Consider the following 27185-nt stretch of genomic DNA (forward strand, 5'->3'; position numbering starts at 1 on the left):
ACAGAGCCGAACGCTGCCGAGCCCGGATACTCCCGAGCCTCGGCTCTCCGCCTCCTCTTGTACGAAAGTGCCCGAGCGCTGCCGGACGGGTCGAACGGGCCTCGGCCGCGGATCGAATCAACTCCCGAAGCGCGGCGCGGTCGGGTCCCTTCGGGAGCAGAAGCGAAAATGGCCGAAGACGCGAATAGTGCGGAGCCGAGAGACTGCTGGGATCGCGGCGGACTCGGCGGGCGGGGCCGGGCGGCAAGATGGCTGCCGCACGGCGAGGTGAGAGGGCCCGGGGCGGGCTCCTTGGGGAGCTGTCAGGGGGCCTGGGGGCCGGCCGCGAGGGTCTCGGGACAGCGCAGCGCCCGTCCGCCCGCGGCTTGGGCTGGGGCCCCGGGCGGGCGGGGGCGGAGATCATCCCGGGAAGGGGGTTCTGTCGGGTTTGGTTCTTTCTGGTGATGGAAAGGCGGACGGGTCTAGGGCGTCTCCCAGCGGTTGCGGTTCCGCGGTCTTGAATGTCTTGGCGAGGTGCGGCCCCGGGCCGGTTGGGCGCCTTTTGCCCTCCCGTGGCCGGCGCCCCGCTCGGCGCAGAAGCCCAGCTGTGCACGGCCCTGGGGGTGGGGGGACCGTCCCCCGCCGCCGGCCCTGGACGGGGGATCCCCTCTCCCGCCGCCGGCCCTGGCTAGGGGGACCCCGCCCCCACCACTGGCCCTCAAAGGGGGGTGCCGCCGGCGACCCTCGGGGGGCCTCCCGTCCCCCGCCGCCGGCCCTCGTTGGGGGGGACCCCGTCTCCCGCCGCCGGCCCTGGAGGGCCGCATGCAAGCTGCCGTGGGCCGCGGGCGCTGGGCCCCGTGTGTGGCCGTGGACCCTGGCCGGCTGCGGCAGCTGCACGCTCCAGAGAGCCAGGGGGCCCGTGTGCCTTGAGGACGGGGCAAGAGCTTGTCACGGCCCGGGGGGCACCCTGTCGCAGTCGCCAGCAGCTTCGTGTCCAGGGCAGAGTGCTGGGCAACGTGGCAAGCCCCTGTTCCAAAGCCAGGCACGGCCGGTGTGTGCCTCAGTCGCACAGATGTCCCTAACGTCGGGCCATGGAAGCTCACCAGCGGTGGGCATGGCTCCTGCTGGTGCAGGTCCTGCTCGTGCCACCAGGGCCCCTGCCGTCACTGTGGCATTTACAGTACTGAGCTCTCAGCCAGCGTGACAGCTCTTGGGTGAACACTTGTGTAGTGAAAAGAAAGTGCACGAGTGGGAGGTGGCTGTGTTACTCTGGGCTCCGAGTCACCCGGGTCTAGTTCAGCACCCACTTTTCCGGCCTCCGTCCTGCACCGGATTACTGGCTGGAGAGCAGAGAGGAGGGAGGGAGCTGCGCGGCGAGCAGAGGGCTGTTGTCTGTGTTTTCTTCAGAGCCCTCCCCGAGGGCTCCCAATCGCCAGACCTTTGTGGAAGGCCGCTGGCAATGAGGTGTGTCTGCATTTGGTGACAGGAAGTCCACACCAGAACAGGATCTCTGTGCACACCTTGTGTATCACCTCAGGGGGATCATTTGTTCCTTTACTTCCAGTGAATTTAAACACCTGTTGACGGCCTCGTTGTTACGGTAACTCATTGACAAAAAATGCTAGGTCCTAAAAGCCAGGGCTGTACTTAGTCAGAATGAGCTCCTGAAGGTCTGAAATCCATAGAACAGCCAATCTGATTGTAGCCACCTTTAATGTTAATTATTTAAACCCCATTTCACGTAAAGTTGTTTTTTTTTTTTAGATTTTTTTTATTTATTTGACAGAGAGAGACAGTGAGAGAGGGAACACAAGCAGGGGGAGTGGGAGAGGGAGAAGCAGGCTTCCCGCGGAGCAGGGAGCCCGATGCGGGGCTCGATCCCAGGACTCTGGGATCATGACCTGAGCCGAAGGCAGGTGCTTAACAACAGCCACCCAGGCGCCCCTCACGTAAAGTTTTTATACAACATTTTTTTCCTGAGCCCCCACAGTTCTGATCCATGACAGTGGTTGGCTGGCAAATAGATTTGAAGTGTCTGAAGCCAACCTTCAAGAGAAGAATCAAAAGGGAGGAAAACCCCAATTAATGTGAAATTCACCCAAATAATGGCAAGCATCTAGGCAGCCTAGTTTAGCTACCTCCTGGAAAAGAACAGATCGGGTTTCAAGAGCGTACTGCCTGTAATGTGATGCACGTTTATAAAGGATCCCGCACGAGCCTCACGCTCCCCGCACGTGCTGCCTCTCCTGGACGCTGAGCTCTGAGTCTCTGTTACTAATTCCCCATGCTGACCCATTTAAGACCCCTGCCCCAGCGAGACTCCACAGAAGGCCCGAATCTGCTTTGATGTCCCCCACAAACCTCAGCAAGGCTGAGAGTGTCTCTCCTGCCCCCTTGCGGAGGGGACCTGGAGAGAAGACCAGACAGACTGGTTCACATCACTGCCCTGCTTGCTGCTTGGCAATACAGCTCAAGTCTTCTTCTGTAGGGTCTGTTTGCCAAATTCTAAGTTATTACTGATGTTTCCACATGTCACAAATGTGCCACTACTCTGAGCCTCTTGAGACAGGAAATCTGCCCCAGGACACATTCAATTGAAGGATTAGTCAAAGATAACTTCAAACTCAAAACCTCGGATTCTGAAGACCATTTCACGGGGAGAGAGGCTGTCATCTTAAGATGAGGGGAAACGTGTGCCTGCTATGGGGTAGGAGAAGGTCCAAGAGACGCACCACTGGAAGAAATTGGATTGCTGCTGTAGGAAATTATTGTTTGTGAGATTTGGGGCAATGTATAAAATTCTAGAGGAAAGCAAGTGTCTATCATCAATTACAAAAAAAAAAAAAAGAAAGAAAGAAAAGATTTGTACCCTGAATCAGAAAAGGTTCTTCTTTAATTACATCCCTGTGGTAAATGCAGAAAGCACAGAGGATGAGAAAAGCTGCCGTCCTCTGGTGCCCAGGGCCTTCTCCCCTGGCGGTGGAGCAGAAATCTGCCTGTCCTGGCTGACGTGACCTCAGCCGTGGATGGAGGCCTCGCTTCCTCTCCACCGCTGAGCTCCCAAGTACACACTCTCTCCCAGCCTCAGGTTCTGAAAAGCAGATGGCAGATCCTCCTCGGAGGGACAGATGCAGAGGTGATAGAAAGGGACCTAGCTGCAGGCCCAGATAAAGGTGGCTTCTTTCTGTAAATACGGGGGAAAGAATGAAGCCGGGATCCTCTGTCAGTGTTGGAAATGGCCCAGGTAAGCACCCAGGTTGGACACTGGGGCCTCACTGACTGATATGCTTTGTTTTCCAGGGAGAGCTTCCTCCGCGGTGGTATCCTTCTGCTGTGTCCCCATGTCCCTCAGCTGGCCTCAGGCCCAGGCCTCCACAGGATGGCACTTTAGGGCTAGTTTGCTGGACACATGAAGGCAGCTCTGAGTTCCTGCTTTTTGTTCCTTTAAACTCCCATGCACACCCTTTCTATAAGTTCTGAGTAGAAATTCCACTTTTAAGTGGGAGGGACATTCACTAACAATTTAGAGTTGATAGGACTTCAGTGGGGCGTGCTGGCTCCATCACCCTCCTCCTTGGCCCTGCACCTTGAGTGGGTGGCTGCCTGCCTCCCACCAGGCCCACCTGGAGCAAGAGAGTGAAGACCCCTCACTTTGAATACTTACAGACTCATTTTACCATAAACAAACAAGAAACGTACAGTGCTCAGGAAAGTTAGTAGACATTTAACTGCACAAAAAAGAATATATTTTCTTTGAAGAAAATGGAAAAAAAAAAAAAGTCATTTTTTTCTATCTAGTAACCTGGGCCACAGTCAGGGTAATGCCCCCAAGGAAGCCTGGTGTTCCAAGGCCGTCCTGCCTGCGGTCACCAGGGATGTACCCAGCCCTCCTGTTCCAGGCTAGGGCATTTCCTGTGACACCAGTGGAGTATGGGTGGAAGCCGCCCCAGGCAGGGAGCCAATGGCCAGGTCCCCGTGGCCACCCGCAGGTGCACCTCTGAAGACCTGGCAAGGCGTGCCCCCTAGGGTGGATGCACGGGCAGGGCCCGTCTCTAGGCCCACTGGTCCTTAACCGCTGGCCAGCTCTCGTCCGTCTCTCTGCAAGTGCTGTTCTGCCTGAGTGGGGCATATTACGCCCTGTATTTCCTAGCTACACTCCTGATGATTACATATAAAAGTGAGTCTTAAACGCAAAGGCACATGGGCGGTGTCCTTGCTGCACCACCCCACCCCCATAACTGGAGTTCTCTGTTGCCCACTGTTCTCCAGGTCAGGTTTTCAGTTATCCTCATCCTTACCTGGTCCTCGACCTGACTCTGCTGCTTCTGATGGGGATTCTGGAAGTGACTCGGTTATATCTTGGTGAGTTGACTGAAGACCACATAGTAGGTAGGATCACAGAATTACTAGCTTACGTGCTGGGAACCTCTAAATGCTCATCCCATTATAATGTGGTTCTTAGAGACACTTTTGATGTCAACCGCTTAGCCACTTGCTTTGCAAGCCTCCCCTTACGATGTCATTAAGTATTAATTAGTTTATTCAGAAGCTTAATTCAAGAGACAGTACTGGCACTGGCAGCATCCTTGGGAGAGACGCTATCCTGCAGAAGCTGCAGGGGGACAGACAGCACTGAGATCAGAACCCAGCTTAGCCAGTTGACTGGAGCCCCAAAATATTCACCTCACCTCCTTCCTTCCCCTTCCGTTGGCCTCAGCAGTCTGGAGAAGGATCTGGAGTGTTCTGTCGAGTCCCCAACAGGGCAGCGGAGCCTGGAGGGGTGGGAGGGCTCCCCGAGCCGCCTCAGTCCAGCGCCAGGGCCATTCAAGTGCCCTCAGGCAGCCCCCTGTTCCGTCCTCCAACAGCATGAGCTTTGCCCTCTAGCCCAGCCCAGCCAGTGCTCAGCACACAGGGTCCCGTCCAGTCACAGGCACGCACACGCCAGCACATCCGTGCTCTACAATGGGGTCGTACAGGGGTTGAGCATTCCCTCCGTTAGAATAGCTGGGAGAGCCGACGAGAGCTGGTGCTCTCAGGCCACTCGCACGTCAGCACGTTCTGCGGGCACACGTGCGCCAGCGACGCCCAGTCAGCAGTGAGGAGACGGGCGCACGCCCTTGTCAGCAGGGCCGCGGGACTCTTCAGGGGTCAGGAGCAGGCCTACTGGGCATGCGGGGCCATCAGCATCTGCTGTCACAGACGAGCCCACGACCCTGGGAGGGAGGCGGACGGTGCTGGGCACCTGGGTCAGCTGCAGCAGCCAGGGAGCAACGTTTCCTGCGACTGACCCATTTATCTAAAATATTCAGGTTTGGTTCGGTTTTTTACAAGCGTGCATGACATTTTCCAGAACTGGCCTCGGCCCAGAGTAAAATATTTTTGGAAATTTTAAACAAAACCTCCTCAGTCCACTTGGAATTAGGAAAACGTATCAGAATGCAACTGGGATCGTTTTTAGAAAAGGAAATTCCCTCTCCCGTCCCCACAACTGACCCAGAGGCTAAGATTCAAACATTCTCCCGTGATTGGTTTTTACCCTCACTAGGGACAACACACCCCTTGTCACACTTTGCTTTCTGACGTTTCATGAGTGATGTGGTGACCACAGCAGGACCTTTTACCGAAAGTCCTCAGCCCTGCGTCCAGAGGGCCGCGCTGGTGATGAGCTGGCTCCTGGCCTCCCTGCCCCCTCGCAGCCCTCCTGGGCACACACGGCTCAGAGTAGGTGTCCCGGAGCCCAGCACCCGCTCACCTGACTGTTCTGCTCTCCAGGCACCAAGGGCAACCTGATGGAGGCCGAGGTGCCGCTGGCCATCAGCCTGGTCCTCACAGCGGGGGGTGCCCTGCTGTCCACCTACTTCCTGCTCTGGCAGACCCTGGTGCTGCGGGCAGACTCCATCCTCAGTGCCACACTCCTGGCACTCCATGGCCTGGAGGCCATCCTACAGCTGGTGGCCATTGCTGCCTTCGTCAGCTAGGCAGGCGGTGCCCAGCTTCCCTCCCCACGCCCCCCCCCCCCCAGGGTGGGACAGCTCTGGACAGAAGCCACCTCCCCGGAGCTCGGCCATGTCTGGCTGGCTCCCTCTGGGGTGCGCTGACCTGCTTGATCACCGAGGGGGGCAGGTGAGGATGGTGCATGTTTTCTCGCGGTGCTGTGCACCTCTCACATAATTGCCGGCATTCCGTGCTTTCCACACTGGTCCACCTGGAGCTACAGGGAGCGTGGGGAGCCAGGGACCCACAGCTCGCGGCAGGCCAAGTCCTGGACAGCAGTCAGCTCTGCTTTGGCAACAGAAAGAAAAGAAATGTGAAGGAGCCAGCAAGCTCTGGTGTTTGGGGGGTTTTTGCAGAGGTGGCCCCTTTCCCCTTGGGGCTCCTGTGGGGAGGTGGTCTGAAGCCCCGGCACTGAGGGGAGGGAGGCAGAGAATGGGAGAGTGAGGGAGAACAGCCTGCCACTGCCCCGGGCTGGGGCTTCAGGGCTCCGATGTCCAGGCCTCCGTCAGGAAACCATCAGGAACGTTTGCACTGTGTTAGACGCAGTCACAGAACGTAAGGGCTCCTGGAAGGACTCTGAGTTCATGTTCTCTAGTAACTTGCCTTCGTTTGTATCGCACCCTGTCCACGTTTGGAATAACATGTTTGAATATCCAGGTATTCTCTCTTTGCCGTATTGTCGAAATAAATGTTTATACCTCCCTCAATTTCTCCTAAGGCCACCTACCTCTTCCAGGGTTCTCTCTGGATAGACAGGAGCACACCCCACCCAGGCCTCACCCAGACACCCAGGCCGCCCAGGCGAGGAGCGGACAGTGCTTCCCCAAAAGGCAGCAAAGCTGGGCTTGGGGCCCGTCCTGGAGCTCCCCAGGGACCGGCTTCAGCGAGGGCTGGCAGCAGCACCCTCCCGCACCTGTCCTTCTTGGGGGCAAGTGGGGGCAGGAGCTCTCCCCTCTGCTGGCTTTGGCTCTGGTCGTGCTTACCTGCTGCTCGCGTGCGCATGTTCAGCGGAGCCTCGTGCCTCTGACGCCGGGGCACTCCCCAGGGGACTTGGGAAGGATGGGACGGCTGCACTTGCTCTCAGTGGAAACGCTCGGCCAGCTCCCCTGCAGACCCTGGCCGCCTGACACTTGTGGCCTTAAAGGTCCAGGACCTCCTGCCCAAGGGTGTAGGCCCAGCCCTGACACCCACATCGCTCTGGCCGCACGGAGGTGGCAGTCACCTGTCCACAGAGGACAGCACAGCTCCAGGTGGCTCCAGAGGCTCCCTGGTGACAATCACTCTAATTTCAGAAGTGCAGTAGCGCCCACCTCAGCTGCTCCCTTCCGTGCGTGCTTCCCACTTCCCGCCTGCCCAGGCTCAGTCTCCAGGAAGGACGAGGGCAGGCCTGTGCCTTCTCTGGGTGCTCAGCAGAGTAGGGGAGAGAACCAGGAAGCCAGGGCTTGCGGGGCTCAGGGGCAGGGCTGGGCCTGAGAGGAAGGCCACTTCCTGCACCACCTCTGAGAGCTCACCTGTGATGCTTCAGACAGCAGGTGGGGAGACCCGCCCCCCCCGGGGGGGGGGTGCCTCCATTCCCCCAGGGAGGTTCCCCAGGAAGTGCTCTGTGTCAGCCCCAGGTAAACAAAGGCCAACTGCCCTTGGGACCCTGCCTCCTGATGCACCATTTTCCACCCCCACCCCACCCCAGGAACAATAGCCAGAGGCTTTGGGTCCTTGCACGTGCCTGGGGTGCCCACCACTGCCTGGACTTGCCCTCTGCCCTTTCTCTACTTCCTCCCCACCCAGCTGGCAGAGGCAGGGGGAGTCAGTTCAGGAGGAAGGTTACTGGCCCCACGCTGGGGGCAGAGGGTGGGGCCTGGGCCTAAGGAGGGGGCCACGGCCTGGAGTCCCCTCCCACACCTGTTCTCTGCCCTAGTAGTGAACAGCCTATGCCACGGGCATCCCCACCCTCCCATCAGACACCCCCATCCCTCAGGGGGTGCCCATGCTGGACTGGGGATGCACAAAAAGACTGTAGGATCGGGGCACCTGGGTGGCTCAGTTAATCGTCTGCCTTCGGCTCAGGTCATGGTCCCAGGGTCCTGGGATGGAGCCCCACATCAGGCTCCCTGCTTGGTGGGGAGTCTGCTTCTCCCTCTGCCACTCCCCCTGCTTGTGCTCACTCTCTCTCTCTCTCAAATACATAAAATCTTCTAAAAAAAAGACTAGGATCTCCTGGATTGTGGAGAAGAGAGCCCTCTCCTGCCCGGGGAGCTCGGAGCGCAGGGCCGCAGGGTCTCTGGCCTCGGATCATACCTTTGACACCCACTCACAGACTGACGCCTGACACCAGCACTCCCCCAGACCAGAGGGGCCAGCCGTAGAGGAGGGGCTTCTGCCCCGGGGCCTGGCGCCCAGGATAGGCCCCTCTGCTGCGGCAGCTGAGGCTGGGAGATACCCGGCAGGGGATACCTGGCAGCTGCTGGGGCGCAGCGAGGTCTGCCTCGGGAAGATCTTAGAACCTCGCCCTGCGTGGTCGCCAGGCACATCCCCACGGGTGAGGGGCTCCCGATCCGCCTACCCGTCCACCGGCGCCCCAGCTCTGGGGGGTGGGGTCTGCGGGTCCAGGGGGCCCACTGGGCGGGCGTTGGGGACCGTCCGCAGGGAGCCCCAGGGGGCGGGGCCGAGTCGGAGGGGCGGGGCGTCCTCGTCCCGCCCCCACCCTTCCCCCCGCGCCCGCCGGCTCCCGGGTCTCTAACCTGCCGCTCAGGTTCCTCCTCGCGGCCCCGCCCCGGCCCGGCCCAGCCGCGCGTCCCTCCCGCTGCCGAGCCCGGGCGGCCCAGGCGAGGAGCGGACAGACAGGCGGACGGACGCGCGGACAAGGGGACCCACGGGCGGCGCAGGCACGGGGCCGCGAGGAGCAGGTGAACGCCCCACGAATCCCCACCTAGCCCACTCAGACCTGCCAGAATCCCTGCGGACGGCGGTCTGGCTCGGCCTTAGTTTCCCCAGGTGGCCGTGCGACTGGGGGCTCTGGCCGGAGTCCGTGGGCCGGGCCTGGGCGCGGAGGCAACGGGGTGCGATAGGGCTGCGCCGAACCCGCGGCCAGGAACCTGGTCCGGCTGCGGCCTCGTCTGCCCGGCCTGGTGCTGGGGCGGTGCCCGTGCGCAGGGACATTTTACGGGCAGTGGCACCTGAGTCAGCCGGCCCCCTCCCCCCCCGGGGCTCGGCGGAGGGAACCCCTTCCTCCAGCGAAGGAGGTGGGAAGGGGGTTCTCTCCCTGTCCCTCGAAGGCCCCGAACCCCCTTCCACAGGACAGGCTGGGGCCTCCTTTGTGGCCAGTGGCTCCCTGTGGGCTGGCTCAGGAGGCACTTCCTGGGTGTCTGAGCCAGGAGGGAATCCAGGGCCAGAGAAGCATCAGGCTAGGGTCAGGTTCTGGGTCAAGGGGTGTGGGAGTTTCAGGGAGGAGGAGGCTGCATACTGGGTGGCAGGGGGCCTGTGGGTGCTGGACCTGAGGCTCCCCAGGTTCCTCCTCCCTGAGCCAGGCTGGCCTGGGGCGGCCCCTGCGTATGAAGGTGTCCCTGGTGGCTGGGGAGGGGGTAGACAGGCTTGTGGTGCTTCTGAGGTGCACCCACAGACCACCTCTACCCCCACTCCAGGGGTAGTCAGCCCCAGCAGTAGCAGTTCGGGGAGCCAGGGCCCAGCTGGGGGTGCCTCTCCTTCCCCACCTCTGCACTGCTCCCCCCAGCCCCCGCCCTGGGGGGGCCTGCCCAGGCCTCTCCTGGGGCCTGCCTAGAACGGGGCCTCAGTGGTTCAGCATTCCACCCCGCCCAGTCTGTTGGATCCCCTGTGCCCGCCTTCCCAGCGCACCTTGAGCCCACCCCTTCCCCACCCAGGCTTCCCAGGCTTATCCCTCCTTACCAACCAGGTTGGGCCCTCCCCAGCAGGCAGCTCCCAGACCTGGGCAGAGCCAGGGCCCCGAGGGGTTCCCCATTCCAGAACTCCACCCGGCTCCCTCTGGGCCTTAAGCTGACTCCTCCCCAAGGTCACTTGGCTGTGAGCTGGAATTTGAACTTGGAGCTGGTCCCTCCACCCTCCCTGCCCTGCTGGGGCCTCCACCACTGCCCAACCAGGCACCATGCTCGGCCCTCCCTTTGCACCCAGAAAATGGCCGCAGTAAAACCAGAGTGCAATCTGGGCCCTGGGCTGGTCCCAATCCCTTGGGCCCACACAGCCCCCCTGCCCCAGTCAGCTGACTAGAGCAGGCCTGTGGTGGCCCCTCCCCCAGCTGCTCCCCAACCCAGATGCCAGCACCTGGACTCACCTTTCTGGCTGGCCCTGCTGGGCCCCCCACCCTGCTCCAGGGAGTTGAAGGCCATGGGTTCCTAGCCTAGGCGCCCCAAGGAGGGGGCCGTGTGTCCCAACCTGTGCATGTCTGTGTGTGCCTGGGGGCCTGGGTTTTGCCCAGGTTTGTGTGTGCCCAGACACACGTGCCCAGTGCCCTTGGCTCAGCCCCCAGGAATCCCATTAAGCAAACACTCGGCTCCCTCGCTGAGGTCATGAGCATTCCGGACATTCTCCACAGACAGATGGTCAGAGGAATCTGACCAAGCCCCTACTCCCACCCATCCTGAGAGAGCCAGGACCCTCCGTGGCACATGGGAGGGGGTGGCCTGAAGCCCCCAGGCCCCTCACACCTCCTGGAAACCCTCTTTGTAGGTAAGACCTGGTCAAACCAGAAAGTCCTGGGGTGCTCCCTGCCCCTAGATACCAGTACCCCTGGCCTGTGGACCACCCACTCCGGCCAACCCCAAATACAGAGGGACAGCCTTGTCAGAGGTCCCCAGGGGGCACAGACCTCACAGGACATGTTAGTCTGACCCAGGGGGGCCAGGCTCTGCTCACCCCCCTGAGGGTGTGCTCCCTCTAGACTTTGTCCTGGGCTCTGGGTCCCCAAGGCCACACCTCCCCCTGCCCCGACCCCATCCAGGGTCCAGTCTCATCCTGTGCTGCCTTCCTCTGGTATTGGCTCCCACCTGCCTCAGGGCCTTTGAACATGTGTTCCCTCTGCTTGGAAGGTGGTTCCTCTCCTAGGTCCCCTTTCAGAGCCCCCAGGACACTGTCCTTGCAGGCCCACCCAGATAGCCTTGAGAGTGGGACTCCTCTACTGGCCCCCCTGGGGCTCCCTGTGGAAGACCAAGGGTCTGGGGTGAGATAGAGGCCCATGTCTGCCAGCTGGGACCTGGGCCGGGAGGTCCTGCTGTGTCCAGGAGGCAGGACTCTCTACTCCCTGAGGACACCCTGCCCAAGCTCTCTGGGGAACCTGGCCAGGACACCAGGGCTGCAGCCTCTGGATCTGGGGTGGGCGGGAGAGGAGATCAAGTCCTGCCCTGGGAGCAGTGAAGCCACCGACCAGGCACCAGGGAGGTGTCAGCTTGGCTGCCCTCTCCACTCAGGTGTGGGCCGGGCACTAGGCCCTGGACTCAGGCCACAAGGTTGCCCTTCCATCACCAGCCACCACCAAGGACGCCATGAGCCAGTTGGGGTCTGTGAGCTGCTGCCCGGGTGCTGCCAAGTGAGTCCCCACCCCCATCCACTGAGCAGTCCCCGGGGAGGGGTGCGGTGTGGGCCTCGCCCTCACCAGCCCCTCCCCTGCAGTGGCAGCCTGGGCCGGTCTGACGGTGTGGCCAAGATGAGTGCCAAGGACCTGTTTGGTGAGTGAGGCTTGAGGATGGGCTGTGGGGTCTCGCCCACTCCCCTCCCCCAGGCTGTGCCAGGCCCCCACCAGGGGGATGGAGGTCAGCCCTTGGTGCCCAAAGGAGGCCCCTGGACCTTCATTAAGCAACAGCTGCTCAGGTCCCTCCCTCCCTCACCGTAAGGAGAGAGGCCTTTACTAATAATTCAGGGACCATCAATATTGATTCGGCTGTGCTCCTCACTGCAACCAGATAGCCCAAGGGGTGGGGCTCAGGCTGGACGGAGTGCCAGGTGTCTGCTGGGGGGAAGGGGGGCGGGGCCTGGCCAGCCCCACCTCGCCCAGCTCTGCCTCTCCCCCCAGACACTCTTTTGTGCTTTTGGACTCGGTGCCCTGTCTGGAAAGTTAGGAGCCTCAGGGAGGGACCGAGAGATGTTAGCTGGCAGCTCTTGGAGTTGGGGGAAGCCCAGGCTTGGACTGCTTCCCAGAACGGTGGGCAAGGGGCCTCCAAGGGAGGAGCTGCTGAGCCTCCTGCGCCCGCTCCAGGACAGACCCCTAGCAGGGGGTCCTTTTCTAGGGGCCATCTCGGGGCAGAGGGAGCTGAGGGTCCTTTCCTAGGGGCCATCTGGGGGCAGAGGGGGGGTTTTCTGTCTGCCCAGAAGGGCCCTCACATTTCACACCTCGAGTCCTTTCCGGCGGCAGCCCCCTCACCTCCACTCGGCCCTTCCTGTGGCCCAACCTGGGAGTCCAGTCCCACCTGTACCAGGGGCTGTAGGTCCTGCCCTCTGGGGTGAGTGACTGGTGACTCCCTGCTCAGAACAGAGGAAGAAGTACTCCAACTCCAACATCATCATGCATGAGACCTCCCAGTACCACGTCCAGGTGAGGCCACCCCCAAGGAGCACCTCCAGAGTCCCCGGGCAGATGGGGAACCTGAGGCACAGGGAGACAGCCCAGCTTCTGACACCCACAGCAGGGAGCCAGAGCCAGGGACTGCCCCACACCTGTCCTGGGCTCACCCAGGGTGCGGGGAGCCGCCTCCAATCCTGGGGAGCTCACAGTCTGGGGGACGCAGGAGCCCTGGGCCTCTGTCAGGGAAATGGAGATGCTGGTGGTCAACACAGGCCAGGCAAGGACAAGGCCTGGGTGCTGTCTGGCAGGACTTGGGTGGGAAAACTCTGTGGGAAGGAAACTGTCATCCTGGCCCCCAAACAAGGAACTGGATTAAGAGGCAGAAGATAGGACACAGACACACTTAGTGAGCTCCTGCAGGAAAACCTCGGATGGCCAATTCAGATGGACTCTGGGAATGTCCAGACTGGTTAGCTGCACTCCAGACCAGCACCCAGCTCAGGAGGGTTTTCACCCTGGGTCAGCTTTTTTTTTTTTTTTTTAAGATTTTATTTATTTATTTGAGAGAGAGAGTGAGAGAGAGAGAGAGCACAAGAGCGGGGAGCAGGAGAGGAAGAAGCAGACTCCCTGCTGAGCAGGGAGCCCGATGCGGGACTCGATCCCGGGACTCTAGGATCATGACCTGAGCCGAAAGCAGTCGCTTAACCAACTGAGCCACCCAGGTGCCCTACCCTGGGTCAGCTTTGATTCACACTTAGAACTCAGGAAATATGTTTTTTAAATGACCTTCCTGGTTCTTGGCCACTGTCCCAGCCTGTGGGACAACAGGGCTAAGAATGGCTGAGGAGGGAGGAAGGGGCAGCCTTGGACCAGGAAGAGGGGGGCTTGGACCAGGAAGTAGGGGGGACCCTGGGCCAGGAAGGGGGGGCCTGGACCAGGAAGGGGGGGCCTGGACCAGGAAGGGGGCCCTGGACCAGGAAAGGGGGAGTCTGGATCAGGAAGGAGGGCCTGGATCAGGAAGGGGGCCTTGGACCAGGAAGGGGGCCCTGGACCAGGAAAGGGGGAGTCTGGATCAGGAAGGGGGCCTTGGACCAGGAAGGGGGGCCTGAATCAGGAAGATGAGGACTTCTTCCCTCCCCACAGAACCCCCCAAACCCAAGAGGCCAGGCGAGTCACTGCTTTCTAAGCCTCAGGTTCCTGATCCATACAGTGGGTCCACAGAGACACTGGGAGTCCCTAGGCTCTTGAATTGGGCTGTGTTGAGTGAGCAGCCCTCCCTGCCAGGCTGCTGGCTCAGGGTCCAAGGGCAGGGCACAGGGTGGGGAAAGGTCAGCTTCATCCCCTTCCTTCCCAGGCAGCTGGGCCACCCCTCTCGGGGGGTAGGGCAACGTTGCCCTTCTGGACTTTGGTCCGAGCTATCCTGTGGAAAGACCCCAACCCAGGGGCACCTCTCCTGCTTGCCCAGCACCCAGCAGGGCTGGAGGAGAGGATGGGCTTTGCCTGCCCCTCCCAGGTGAGGAAACCAAGGCAGAGAGAGAGGGTAAGAGGTGGGGGCAAGGTCAGATCCACCCCTGGCAATGGGGGGCTGCTAAGACTTGTGGGTTTGTTTGCTTTCCTGTTTTCTAAGTTAGTGTGCAGGAGGTGGGGGGCACGCAGTTGTGTTTCAGGTTGGTGGTGTCACCGGCATGGTCCGGACACAACAGCTGCTTTACCCCAAAACTCCCTCCTGCTGACCCTAGCGGTCAGGGTCTTCCCACTGCACCGTTCAGCAACGCTGCTCTGTCCTGCAGCTCTCGAGTTTGACTTTTGGAGAACCCCGTCTCCCCCCGCTTCCGCATAATTGAATTCATATAGTTTATAACACTTTGTTCTGCTTGGTAAACTTATTTCAAGAAAACGCGTGTGTAGGATAAGACTTCTCTCAGCTCTGGTCTGCAGGGGACATCTCCACCGGCCGTGCCAGTCCCTGGGGACCCTGCATGTGGCCACTTGTTTGTACAATTGCACCTTATGGACGGGTGGGAGTCCTTTGCACACATTGTCAGGTGTGTGGATTAGAGATATCTTCTCCCAGTCTGGCTTGCTGATTGATATGCATGACCGTCTTTTGATGAACAGAAGTACTTAATTTTGATGATGTCCAGCCATATCCACTCTCCCCCTAAGATTAGGGTTGTTTTGTTGGTTTTGTTTTGGTTTTTTTGTGGGGGGAGGGAGTGGTCATTACCTGACCCAAGGCTGTGAAGATTCCTTCCTGGGTCTTCTAGAAACTCCAGAGTTGAGGCTTTTACATTTAGGTCTATGATCCATTTGAAATTAATTTTTGTGTATGAGACTCGAGGCTAATTTTTCCCCATAGCAATGTGCAGTTATATGAAGAAGACGTTCCTTCTCCTATCAAATTGCTTTGGTGCCTTTGTCAAAAGCTGAGGAGTTGAATGGGATGGGTCTGTCCGTGCTTTGTTTCGTGATCTTTCTCTCACTGTAGCTTTATTATTGAACTTGAAATCAGGCAGTGTGAGTCCTGCAAACTTATATTCTTTCTCCTCAAGATCTTCTTGACTATTCCAAGCTCTTTGGACTTGTGTTTATATTCCAGCCTCCCAGAAAAGCCTGCTAGAATTTTGACTGGCATTGAGTCAAACCTATGGATCCACTCGGCGTGATCCTGAGCCCTTCCCACCTGTGGACGCGCTCTTTCCCCACGTATCAGGGCTACTCTGACTTCTCTCAGAATGTTTGTGTTTCCACTGTAGGGGTCTTGAGTATCTTTTCTCCAAACATTCCTTAGTATTTGACTTGCAGACGCTGTTGTAAACGGTACTGTTTTTTTAAAAGCCATTTTTGCATTGTTGCTAGCGTATGGAGGAACAATTGAATTTCCGTACAGTTATTGAGTGCCCTGAGACCCCGCTGAACTCACTTATTTGTGTTAGTGATTTGCTTGTAGATCCACTGAATTTACTACTATAAAATCAGGCTGTCTGAAATACAGAACTTTGTATCTTATTTTTAGAGCTTCATTGCCCTGGCTAGGACCACCAGTACAATGCTGAATAAAAGCAACAAAGAGTGGACATCCTTGCCTGTGTCCAATTTTAAGAAGAAATATCCAGTATTTCCCCATTGTATAGGCTATATATTTTTGTAGATAGTTTATTAGTGAAGAAGCTCCTTTCCATTCTTTGCTGAGAGTTTTTTATCATGAAAGGCATTACATTTTGTCAAATGCTTTCTCTGAATTTACAGAGGTGTATTCACGACTGTTAACATAAGTCAGTCACACTGATTGATTTTTCTGAATGTTCAACCACTCTTGCGTTTCTGGGATAAACCTCATTCATTCATTATTGAATTATTATTCAATAAGTGTACTATTCTTTTTAATGTGTTGATGGACTAATTTGCTAACAATTTGCATTAATGTTCATTAGAGATACTGGTCTATAATTTTATTTTCCTATAAATCCTTGACAGATTTTGGTGTCAAAATTGTGGTGGCCTTATTAAATGAGTGGGAAAGTATTTCTACTCCTTGGTTTTCAGAAAGAATTTGTGAAACATTGTTCTTATTTCTTCCTTGAGTAATTGTTAGGATTCACCTGGAAGCCCTCTGAATGTAGGGTTTTCTTTGTGGGAGGTTTTTGACTATGAATTCACTTTTATGCATGTAAGATCTGTAGTGATGGCCCTTCCTTTTTTCTAGTTATTGATCATTTGTGTTTTCTCTCTTTTTTTCCTTGATCAATCTTGCTGGGGTTTATCAATTTCATTAATCTTTTCAGAACCGACTTTGGGCTTAGTTGATTTTTCTCTATTGTTTGGTTACTACTTTGCTGGTTTCTGCTCTTAACTTCCTTCTTTTCACTTACTTTGGGTTTTGATTGTCTTTTTCTAGTTTCTTACGGGAGACCTGTAGATCACTGATATGAAATATTCCTTCTTTTCTAATTTATTCATTTACAGCTGTACACCCCCCCCCCACAAAAGCCTTTCGCCAAATCCTGCAAGTTTGATGTGCACGCCTTTAGTTTTTATTTTTATTTTTATTTTTTTTAAAAGATTTTATTTTTATTTATTTGACAGAGAGAGACACAGCGAGACAGGGAACACAAGCAGGGGGAGTAGAAGAGGGAGAAGCAGGCTTCCCCGTGGAGCAGGGAGCCCGATGTGGGGCTCGATCCCAGGACCCTGGGATCATGACCTGAGCTGAAGGCAGACGCTTAACGACTGAGCCACCCAGGCACCCCTAGTTTTTATTTTTATTTTTTTAAGATTTTATTTACTTATATGAGAGAAAGCACAAGCAGGGGGAGGAGCAGAGGGAGAGAGAGAAGCAGGCTCCCTGGCGGGACTCTATCTGGGGACCCTGGGATCATGACCTGATCCGAAGGCAGACGCTTGAACCACCCAGGCGCCCCACGCACACACCTTGGTTGTCATTCAGTTTGGAACACTTTCTGATTCCCCATGACTTCTTCTTTGCCCCCTTCTTCTTTGTTCACGTGAGCACTCACAGCTACAGACACTCCCCCACCCCTTGTGTGGCGTCCCGAGGTCCTGCTTGCTGTGTTTTTGTTTTCATTTGTCTCTGTCTTTTCTCATTTCCCTCCTGATACCTTTCACCATTGGTTGTTGATGTAGAAGTGTGTTGCTCAATTTCCAATTATTTGAGGGTTTTCTAGTTATCTTTTCTGTTACTGGTTTCTAATTTAATTCCATTATGGTCAGAGAGCACACTTTGCAGGGCTTCAATCACCTGAAAGGCACGGAGACTTGTTCCACAGTCAGGCACATGGTTTTGCTTGGCTTGGTGGTGTGTTTTGCTAACAATGTGTGCTTTGGGGCTCACCCTGCCTCGCACAGATGGGTCGGCTGCCTTTTGTCCCCTGCGTGTTTCTGCCCCCTTCTCTCTCTGACCTGCTGACGCCCACACAGGCTGGGACCACCCCTCACAACCACACTCAGTCTCGCATGTGGTGGGGTTACCTGAATTGTGAGGAGAGAGCACCTGGGGCGTGCAGACTGGGGGCTCCCAATTCTCAACAGCTAACCTGTGAGTGTGACCCACAAGGACTCGTTAGACTGGTCAATAAAACAGGTAAATAAGCCTGCGGTTGACTCACTTCAGAAGTAGGGGTGTCAGAGTTTCACTTTGCAATGCTTTTGTTGAATAAGACTACATGCAATTTTCTATTTTAAAAAGTGAGTTACATTTATTTTCCCAGAGATCCTCTGTTCAGCTCTTTTGCCGATTTTTCTATTGGATTGTTAATTTTTTACTTATTCACAGATTCTTTCATTCATTTATTCATCACTGGTAATAACTATACTTAACAAAATAGAGCTTTTAACAAAGTAAGAGCTATCACTGAAGTACATACTTGTCTTTTTATATATTAAGAAAATCAGGGGCGCCTGGGTGGCTCAGTTGTTAAGCGTCTGCCTTCGGCTCAGGTCATGATCCCGGGGTCCTGGGATCGAGCCCCGCATCGGGCTCCCTGCTCGGTGGGAAGCCTGCTTCTCCCTCTCCCACTCCCCCCGCTTGTGTTCCCTCTCTCGCTGTGTCTCTCTCTGTCAAATCAATAAATAAAATCTTTTAAAAAGAAAAGAAAATTAGCCTTCACCATATCTATTACATCTGTTTGTCCCACCTTTTTTTTTTTTTCTTTTTACTTCGTATACGGTATTTTTTTTTCCAGGCAGAAATGCATTAGGTCAGAGTTTTTGGTCTTTTCTTCTGAGCGTCTGGGTTTTCTTTTTCTTCCTTGCTGAGGAAGGTCCCCCTGTGAGGGGGCCGTTCTGAGGTCATCAGAAATCGTCCAGCATTTTCTCCTAGCACTTTCGCAGCTGGGTCTTGACTGCCTAGAGTTTAAGAGAGTGTTTATCCAGTTGTCTCAGCTTTGTTCACTGATTTCAGTGAAGGTCAATGGGACACACTGCGGAGCCTGGAGGGAGGAGGAGCCTGAACCAGGCTTGGGGACAGAGGAAGGGGAGGGCTGGGCTGGCCAAGGGTCTCCGGGCCACCCCACAAAGCAGCCCACATGGCCATTCCAGGTGCTCACTCATCCCAGCACATTCACCGAGGGCCTACTGTGTGCCAGGCACTGTCCCAGGCACTAGGGAAATAGCAGTGAACCCAGCAGCCAGCAAATAAACAAAGAAACATAATGTCAGATTGTGATAATTAAAAACAAGGCAGATCAGGGGGTTGAGAGTGATGCTGTAGCCTGGCAGGGGGAGCAGGTCTGAGCGGAGCCCTGAAGGAAGAGAGAGCTGGAGAAGAGTAAGGGAGGCAAACTGGGGATAGACCATGCAAAGGCCCTGTGGTGAGCCTACGCCAGGTCTGCAGGGGGGAACAGGGAGGCTGGTGTTCCTGGAGTCCAGCCACAGGAGATGAGGTGGGGTGAGGGATTGTTTGTGTGGGGCTGCCAAAGGTTTTACCAGGGCATGTCCACGGCCCCCCAGACATTCCTCAAGGCAGAGCAGAGACCTTCCCCTAAGGTAGGGCTGTGTCTCTTCAGACCCCCAGGGTCGGGGATGTTCTCCACCCCCCGGGCTCCCGAGGTTGGCCCTGGCCCCTCAGGCCCCCGGGGTGCAGCCCCTTGACCCTCGTCTGGGCACAAGGAGGGCTCTCCCCAGAGTGACCACCTGCCCGCCCCCAGCACCTGGCCACGTTCATCATGGACAAGAGTGAGGCCATCGTGTCCGTGGATGACGCCATCCGGAAACTGGTGCAGCTGAGCTCCAAGGAGAAGGTGTGGGCACAGGAGATGCTGCTGCAAGTCAGTGACCAGTCTCTGCGGCTGCTCGATGTGGAGTCCCAGGTGCGGCAGCGACAGGGCAGCCAAAGGCCGTGACCCACACACGCAGCTGGGCCCCTCTGTGGGGGTGGGACAGGACGAGGAGCGCAAAGGGCAGGCGGGGCAGGGAGGGCTGATCGGGGCTGAGAATCCAGGGGAACCCGGTCACACACAGCACCTCGCCCACCTCTGGCTCCAGCCTGTCCACCGGCCGTCCCAAGGCAGGGCCTGGCTGTGCCCTCTGCGGCCACGGCCTGGCAGAGTCTGGGTCTGCCTCTGTGCCACGTGCTCTGCTGTGCCCACCAGTTGTCTGTGACTGTCCACGGCACACACCCCACCAGCCGGGCTCACAAGGCACGCCCAGGGCACTGTGTCCGTGGCTCAGGTCCACCCCGCACCCGTGGCTGTGAGCCCGTGCTGGTGTCACATCTGGGAGTCGCGGCCGTGTGCCGCGGCCCAGGCGCATCCGAGCCCCCGGTCCCCCAGGAGGAGCTGGAGAACTTCCCGCTGCCCACCGTGCGGCACAGCCAGACCGTGCTGAACCAGCTGCGGTGCCCCTCCGTACTGCTGCTCGTGTGCCAGGACTCGGAGCAGAGCAAACCCGACATCCACTTCTTCCACTGCGACGAGGTGGAGGTGAGGAGGGGCGGCGGCGGGGGGGGGGGGGGGGCCCGCTGCGCCTGCGCCTGCCTGATTCCCGGTGCCCCCAGGCGGAGCTGGTGCACGAGGACGTCGAGAGCGCGCTGGCCGACTGCCGTCTAGGGAAGAAGCTGAGGCCACAGACCCTGAAGTAGGCGGGGGCGCCGGGCGCGGGAGGGCCGGGGGTGGGGCTGGGGGCCAGGCTGAGCGCGCCTTCGCCCCCATCCCAGGGGCCACCAGGAGAAGATCCGGCAGCGGCAGTCCGTCCTGCCCGCTCCCAAGGGCCCAGCCCCCATCCCCTTCCAGCGCTACGGCAGTGACTCCCCGTCCGCCAAGAACCGAGTGGGCCCGCCGATGCCACTCACTGAGCCAAGTACGCTGAGGGAGCCGGGCTGGGGCTGCGTTCGAGGTCCGTGGGGGCGGCCTCCGTCAGTAACACCCGACGTCTGCCTCCCCCATCCAGGCTTCCGCCGTCGGGAGTCTCAGGATGAGGAGCCACGCGCTGTGCTGGCTCAGAAGATAGAAAAGGAAACGGTGCGTCTTGGGGCAGGTGGGGCGCCCCCACCTGCCCGCGTCCCCATCAGGTGTGGGCCCCTCCAGCCAGCCTCCAGCCAGCACCCGCCTCCTCCCCCCAGGCCAGGGACCAAAAGACAGCGTGTGGGGCTGTCCCTGCCGCGGGTGGGGGCGCCTGAGACTGAACCCCTGCCTCTGCTCTGACCCCAGCAAATCCTCAACTGTGCCCTGGACGACATTGAGTGGTTCGTGGCTCGGCTGCAGAAGGCGGCAGAAGCTTTCAAACAGCTGAACCAGCGCAAGAAGGGGAAGAAGAAAGGGAAGAAGGGGCCAGCAGGTGCGGAGGGGGCGGTGGTCCATGGGGCAGGGGGGACAGCAAGGGGAGGTAGGGGAACAAGAGAAGATGGAGAGAACAAGGTGCAAGAGGCGGGTGGCCACTGAGCTGCGGGAGATCCAGTCTGAGCAGGTGGGCTGCTGGAGGCGAGGACCCCCCCGGCGCAGTGACGGCCAGCCAGGTTCATAGCCACCGCCCTGCCCATTCCAGAGGGTGTCCTTACGCTGCGTGCACGGCCCCCCTCTGAGGCCCAGTTCATCGACTGTTTTCAGAAAATCAAGCTGGCTATCAACCTGCTGGTGAGTACTAGGCCCCCTCCAATCTACCCTCCCCACCCTGTCCCTCTGTGCCTACATTGGGGGATCCAGGGTCTTTGCCCCCCCCTTGTCCCAGCGCCATCCCCCCATCCTGTCCTTCTGTGCCTACTTTGGGGGATCCAGGGTCTTTGCCCCCCCCCTTGTCCCAGCACCATCCCCCCACCCCTCTGTCTGCCCCCCACCCTGTCCCTCTGTGCCTACATTGGGGGACCCAGGGTCTTTGTCCCCCTTGTCCCAGCACCATCCCCCCACCCCTCTGTCTGCCCCCCACCCTGTCCCTCTGTGCCTACATTGGGGGATCCAGGGTCTTTGCCCCCCCCTTGTCCCAGCACCATCCCCCCACCCCTCTGTCTGCCCCCCACCCTGTCCCTCTGTGCCTACATTGGGGGATCCAGGGTCTTTGCCCCCCCTTGTCCCAGCACCATCCCCCCACTCCGTCTGTCTGCTCCCCCACCCTGTCCCTCTGTGCCTACATTGGGGGATCCAGGGTCTTTGCCCCCCCTTGTCCCAGCACCATCCCCCCACTCCGTCTGTCTGCTCCCCCACCCTGTCCCTCTGTGCCTACATTGGGGGATCCAGGGTCTTTGCCCCCCCTTGCCCCAGCACCATCACCCCACCCCTCTGTCTGCCCCCCACCCCAGGCCAAGCTGCAGAAGCACATTCAGAACCCCAGCGCTGCAGAACTCGTGCACTTCCTCTTTGGACCTCTAGACCTGGTGCCTGGGGCTGGGGCTGGGGGCACAGGACCCCAGGGTGGTTTGCCCCTGGCTGAAGGTGGGGGGAAGCAAATGCCTACCCTGGGCAGGCAGCTGGGGCCATGCGTCCGGGCTGCGGGCGTGGCTGGTCCGTGGTGCTGTCAGCAAGCCAGCTGGGACTGGGGTCCGGTGGGCAGGGCCTCCTCTGAACCCCGCTTTGCCCCAGATCGTCAGCACCTGTGGGGGCCCAGACATTGCACGCTCCGTGTCCAGCCCCCTGCTTTCCCGCGAGGCCGTGGGCTTCCTGCGAGGCCACCTAGTCCCCAAGGAGATGACGCTGTGGGAGTCGCTGGGGGAGACATGGACACGCCCCCGGTGCGGCAGCGGGCAGTGGGCAGAGAGGGTGTGGGAAGGGGCCCTGGGCTGGGAGATGCAGGGCATGGGGTGCAAACCAGGATGGGGTTCCCTGGCAGGCCAGGTGGGTGGTCCCAGGTGGGGCTGGTTCCCATGGTGGGCGTGGCTCACCTCCAGAACCTCCCACCTCCAGTTCTGAGTGGCCCCGGGAGCCGCAGGTGCCCCTCTACGTGCCCAAGTTCCACAGCGGCTGGGAGCCACCCCTGGACGTGCTGCGGGAGGCTCCCTGGGAAGTGGAGGCGCTGGTGTCTGCCCCCGACGACGAGGTCAGAGCGCCCACGGCCCCACCCCAAACCCACTGGCCATCTGCCTCCTCCACCACTGCTCACCTCCTCGCCCACCTCTGTCCACTGCCTTCACCCCACACCAACCTAGGGGGTCCTTTTTCCCACAGCCGACTCCAGCGAACCGACCATCCTTTCGAAACTCCCCCAAACACAGCCTTGTGTCTGAGCCCACAGCTCCACCTCCAGGAGACCCTCTCCCCCAAGTCAGCTCCCCGCATGCTCACAGGTAAGTTCCTCTTCAAATGAGGGAATGTGACGCTCACCCCTAGAAACAAGGAGGCTCTGATATGAGTATGCTGCCACCAGGTGGCGGCAAATGCCTTGTTCATGGCGTTCAAAAAAAGCATTTTTCCAAACCAGAACCAGGTTTTCATTCTAACTTTATAATATAAAATTGAAGAGAAAAATGTCAAAAGCCACCTATAAATTCATTACCCTAATACGTTATTTCTCTTTGTGTCTTCTCATGTGTGTTTTAGAATCATGGTTAGACGTTTACTAAGTCACTAAACTTAAGTGGGTTCAACGATCCCTGTCACTCACGCCATTGGGGCTGATTTAGGTCCAGCCTCAGAGCCAGAGAAGGAGACTGACGGTCTGGGCTAAGGACAGCCATTCTCCCCGCCCCCATACACATACTTCCACAGACCCAGGGCCTGGGGCACTTCCCATCCTTCTTCTCCTCTCCTCCTTTCTGTTCTCACTTCTGGCCCAGGATCTGTCTGGGAAGCTGGTTACCCTGCCAGACCCCAGGATTCAGTTTCAGCAAGGGAGGGGGCTGAAATCTGTGTCTTACACAAGTGTGCCCCTCTCACTGCACCCCCTGCCCCCGCCATGGCCAGGCTGATGTCCATGGCTCCTGACCTAGGGCCACACTTGAAGAGACATTTTCATCCTTTGACCTCCAGCCCCTGGCCAGTCCATCCTGGCCAGTCATGGCTCCAGGGCCACCTCAGCCTCAGCCCCCTCACCTGTACGGTGTCCCAAGGCCTGCAGCTGTGTGAGGGAGCTGCCCTGATGATCAGGGGCCAGACTGGCCAGGAGGCAACTGCCCAGCCTGGGTGGCAGCCACAGGCCTGCTCTGTGCTGAGGCCAGGACACCCACGCCGTGCCCCTGCAGCTCGTGGGCCGTCCTCCACCGTGGGTGCTTGTGGGCAGGGCTGTGGCTCTGAAAACACTTGGCCCTCCCTCATTGGTCAGCTGCTTGCAAGGATGGTGGTGACCCTGTCATTTCTTGGGTACATGTCTGGCTGTGGGTCCCCTGGGGGCCGGGCGCCCCCTGAGATGGCCTGGCCTCGGGCGGGCCTTGCCATGCCCACAGGCCCCCTCGTCCCACCCCCACCCCCCCTGCGTGGCCCCCACCTCCGTGCAGGGGCCCCAGACGCTCTGGGGCTGTCACAGTTTCCATTCCCGGCTGACGAGCCTCAGCTTCTCTCCGCTGTGACCTCAGAGAGCTGAACAGGAGGCGGCACGCACCTGGGAAGCTGCTCCCCCAGCCCGGCCCCAGGGCCAGGAGGAGACCCCAGCCCAGCCCTGGGCCTCAGCCCTTCTGTTCCACGCAGGGGCTACGAACCTGGGCCAGCCATGGCCAAGTACGTCAGGATCCTCTATGACTTCACAGCCCGCAACGCCAACGAGCTGTCGGTGCTCAAGGACGAGGTCCTGGAGGTGAGCCGGGGCCTGGGCTGGGGCTGGGGGGGGGGGGGGGCTGCCCAGGAGAGGCAGGAGCCAGGCTGCCCAATCCCTGTCCCCAGGACCCCTACCCCTGGGCTCCAGGCAGGGTGCACAGCCTGCCCCTTCCCCGCCCCCAGCACAGCCTGGATGAGGGGCCTCCCTGCCTTGGGGATCTAAGAGGGGCTCAGGGGCTCCTGTGCTGGGCTAAGCTGGGCTCACGTTGAAGGACAGGCCTTCTCTTGTGCCAAGTGCGGACCCTCCAGCTCTCAGCCAGGGCTCGTCATTCACACCCACCCCTGGAGCCCCCTTGAGACACGGTCTGTTTGGTGCCAGTCCTGAATTCAGGCCACCCACTGGGGGACGGAAAGTGGAGCAGGCTGGGGGGGGGGGTGATCTATATGCAAAGGCTAGAGGCACCCTTGCTCTGTATGCTGCTGGAGAGGGGTAGGGGGAGATAAGGGAGGGATGGTAGCCTCTATGGGTGGGACAGAAGGCTGGTCAGGGCAGGGGCTCCTAGGAGGACTTGTGACTTCCCCACAGGATTGCGGGGAGGCGGGGCTTCGGAGGAAATGCCTAGAACTCTCTCGGGCCCACCTGTAAAGAGGGGCTCGTACACCCTGCGCTGGTGACCAGATGCGGGTGATGGTGGGGGTGGGTGCCTGCAGGTGCTCGAAGATGGCCACCAGTGGTGGAAGCTTCGCAATCGCAGTGGCCAGGCAGGCTACGTGCCCTGCAACATCCTGGATGAGACTCGGCTGGAGGACGCACCCCAGGAGCGGGTGAGTGCGAGGAGCGGGGGCTCTGCGGTCCCACCTCAGAGGGGGGATGGGCGGGTGCAGACCCGGCGCTGAGCCCCGGATTCCTCCGTGCCCGGCGGGGGTGGGGCCACAGGCCGGGCCCTGGGAGGGGGGCGGCGAGAAGGGATGCCTCACCTTCTCCTTATTACAACCCTGCGGGGAGGAATGATGAGCTGACGCTGAGGGCGCCCCCACCCTTTCGTCTCTTGCCCCCACCCCTGCAGGCCAGTCTGAAATATTGGGGTCCTGCCAGCCCCACCCACAAGCTGCCCCCAAGCTTCGCAGGGAACAAAGACGGTGAGAGGCGCTCTGCCAGGGCATGAGGGCCACCAGATGGATGCGGGTACGGGGCCCTGAGCCCCCTGGGGGAAGCAGCGGGCGGAGGGTCCTCGAGCGGGGGGGGGGTGCGGAGGGCGCCGGGTCAGCTCGCGGCGGGCCTGAGTGCCGGGCACCGCCCGCAGAGCTGATCCACCACATGGACGAGGTCAACGACGAGCTCATCAAGAAGATCAGCCACATCAAGGCGCAGCCGCAGCGGCACTTCCGCGTGGAGCGCAGCCAGCCGGTGGGCCTGCCGCTCACCTACGAGTCGGGCCCCGAGGAGGTCCGCGCCTGGCTGGAAGCCAAGGCCTTCAGCGCCCGGTGCGCGCGCGCGGGGGGCGAGGCGGGGCGCGGGGGCGGGGGGCGGGGCGGGCGCCCCTTGCTCATCCCCCCCGCGCCCCGCCCCCAGGATCGTGGAGAACCTGGGCATCCTGACCGGGCCGCAGCTCTTCTCGCTCAACAAGGACGAGCTGAAGAAAGTCTGCGGGGAGGAAGGTATCCGCGTGTACAGCCAGCTCACCGTGCAGAAGGCGGTCCTGGAGGTGAGGCGGCCGCGCCCCCCCCGCGCCTCCCCGCCCCCTCCTCCCTCGGGGCTCCTGGATTGCCTGGAAAGCGGGAGGCCGCGGGACCCTGGCCTGTGGGCCCCCGAGCTGAGGCTGCCCCGCCCCCCCCCCAGAAGCAGCAAAGTGGGTCGGAGCTGGAGGAGCTCATGAGCAAGTTTCATTCCAAGACCCAGAGGAGGGTGGAGGACGACAGCTAGACCTGGCCAGCTGGGCCCAGCACACCTGCAGCTGGGGGACACGGAGACGCACCTGCGGAGAGGCCCACCCCCAGTGCATGGAGTATTATTTTTGTATGTGTGTATATTTTGGACCGTGGACACGGGTGGACACAGCTCACCTGCCTCATGGCACATGGCCTGTCCTCAGGCTCAGCGATGCCTCAGCCCACACCCATCTGCCTGCCCCAAGGCCCACCTCCCCAAAACTAGCCACCTGGAGATGCCAGCCCCTCATGCACCTGCCCCTGAAGCCGGGGCTGCAGCTTTTCCAGCCCCGCCCAGCCCCCTTCCTGGCTTTCATGACACCTCTCCCTGAGGCCACAGAACCCCCAGGAGGTAGGCAGGGACTTATCCTTTGGCCTCCTATCCACATGGGGGTTCCTCCTGGCACTTGTAACCCTGGCCCCAAACCCCACCCCGTGGCTGCTACTTCTTCCCGCACCTGCACCTGCGTGCCTCCGGATGGGCTGTGGGCCGGAAGGGCGCTGACCTCAGCACCCTGGGCTCCGAGCTAGGCCTGGCCCCCAGATACCGCCCACAGCGCCCACCCAGCACACTGCTCCTCAAGGGGGGCCTGGGGGGCTCCAGGCTCCCCTGGGGTGGGGTGCATGCTGTTCTCCCTCCACCCATTCAAGGAGCATAGATGGACTGGACATGTACTCATTCAAGTATGGCCTTAGACACCCCACACACACCCAAGGCAGAGCTCAAGATAGGACCTTTCTCCAACCAAGTCTAAGGCCAGGCTTGCCCTGTGTGCCGTGTGGGTGGTGGGTGAGTCTTGGAGCACTGAACTCTGCAGGTTACACCCAGAGATGAGAGGTGGCCAAGGTTCAAAAGCCATGTCATTAAACCAATTAAGTATCCTAGCAGCCATGTGTCTGTCTCCTGGAGATGGGGATGGGGTCACTGTGGGCCTGGAGCCCACCTACGATTGTACCATTTGTAAGAACCACTGGGCAGAGGCCAGGCCGTGGACATTTCAAGTGAGCCCATGTAGCCCTGACTCCAGTGGGGGTTCCCAGGAGCCCCTCACCTCCACATGTATCTGAGTGGGCCCAGAGGATATTCCTGGGAGGTGAGGAGCTGAGGGGGCCCTGCTCACTCTGCG

General features: G+C 59.3%; 2 protein-coding genes across 8 annotated transcripts; both read left to right on the forward strand.

Moving 5' to 3' along the window:
- The first annotated feature begins 162 nt into the window (after positions 1–162).
- Positions 163–6680, forward strand: TMEM80 (transmembrane protein 80). Its single transcript, XM_036083694.2, has 5 exons — positions 163–267; positions 3280–3299; positions 4063–4156; positions 4249–4341; positions 5752–6680. Exons 1-5 carry the CDS (start codon positions 249–251, stop codon positions 5955–5957), a joined length of 432 nt encoding a protein of 143 aa, XP_035939587.1. The 5' UTR covers positions 163–248; the 3' UTR covers positions 5958–6680.
- EPS8L2 (EPS8 signaling adaptor L2) lies at positions 169–26946 on the forward strand. Of its 7 annotated transcripts, none has more exons than XM_078057566.1 (21): positions 4249–4341; positions 11409–11527; positions 11611–11666; positions 12465–12529; positions 19165–19326; positions 19789–19938; positions 20013–20092; positions 20172–20314; positions 20405–20475; positions 20665–20791; positions 20999–21087; positions 21747–21821; positions 22027–22175; positions 22348–22480; positions 22609–22727; positions 24064–24169; positions 24841–24954; positions 25197–25269; positions 25434–25614; positions 25703–25835; positions 25970–26946. In XM_078057566.1, exons 2-21 carry the CDS (start codon positions 11484–11486, stop codon positions 26051–26053), a joined length of 2154 nt encoding a protein of 717 aa, XP_077913692.1. In that variant the 5' UTR covers positions 4249–4341; positions 11409–11483; the 3' UTR covers positions 26054–26946. The 7 variants fall into 7 exon arrangements, with proteins under 7 accessions (XP_077913693.1, XP_077913692.1, XP_035939579.1 ...); XM_036083679.2 differs by lacking the exon at positions 4249–4341 and adding an exon at positions 8716–8876; XM_036083680.2 differs by lacking the exon at positions 4249–4341 and adding an exon at positions 8746–8876 and having other exon boundaries at positions 11467–11527.
- The last annotated feature ends 239 nt before the right edge of the window (positions 26947–27185 follow it).

The sequence above is a fragment of the Halichoerus grypus genome, chromosome 11 (genome assembly GCF_964656455.1).
Source record: "Halichoerus grypus chromosome 11, mHalGry1.hap1.1, whole genome shotgun sequence".
In the NCBI taxonomy this organism is placed as follows: Eukaryota; Metazoa; Chordata; class Mammalia; order Carnivora; family Phocidae; genus Halichoerus; species Halichoerus grypus.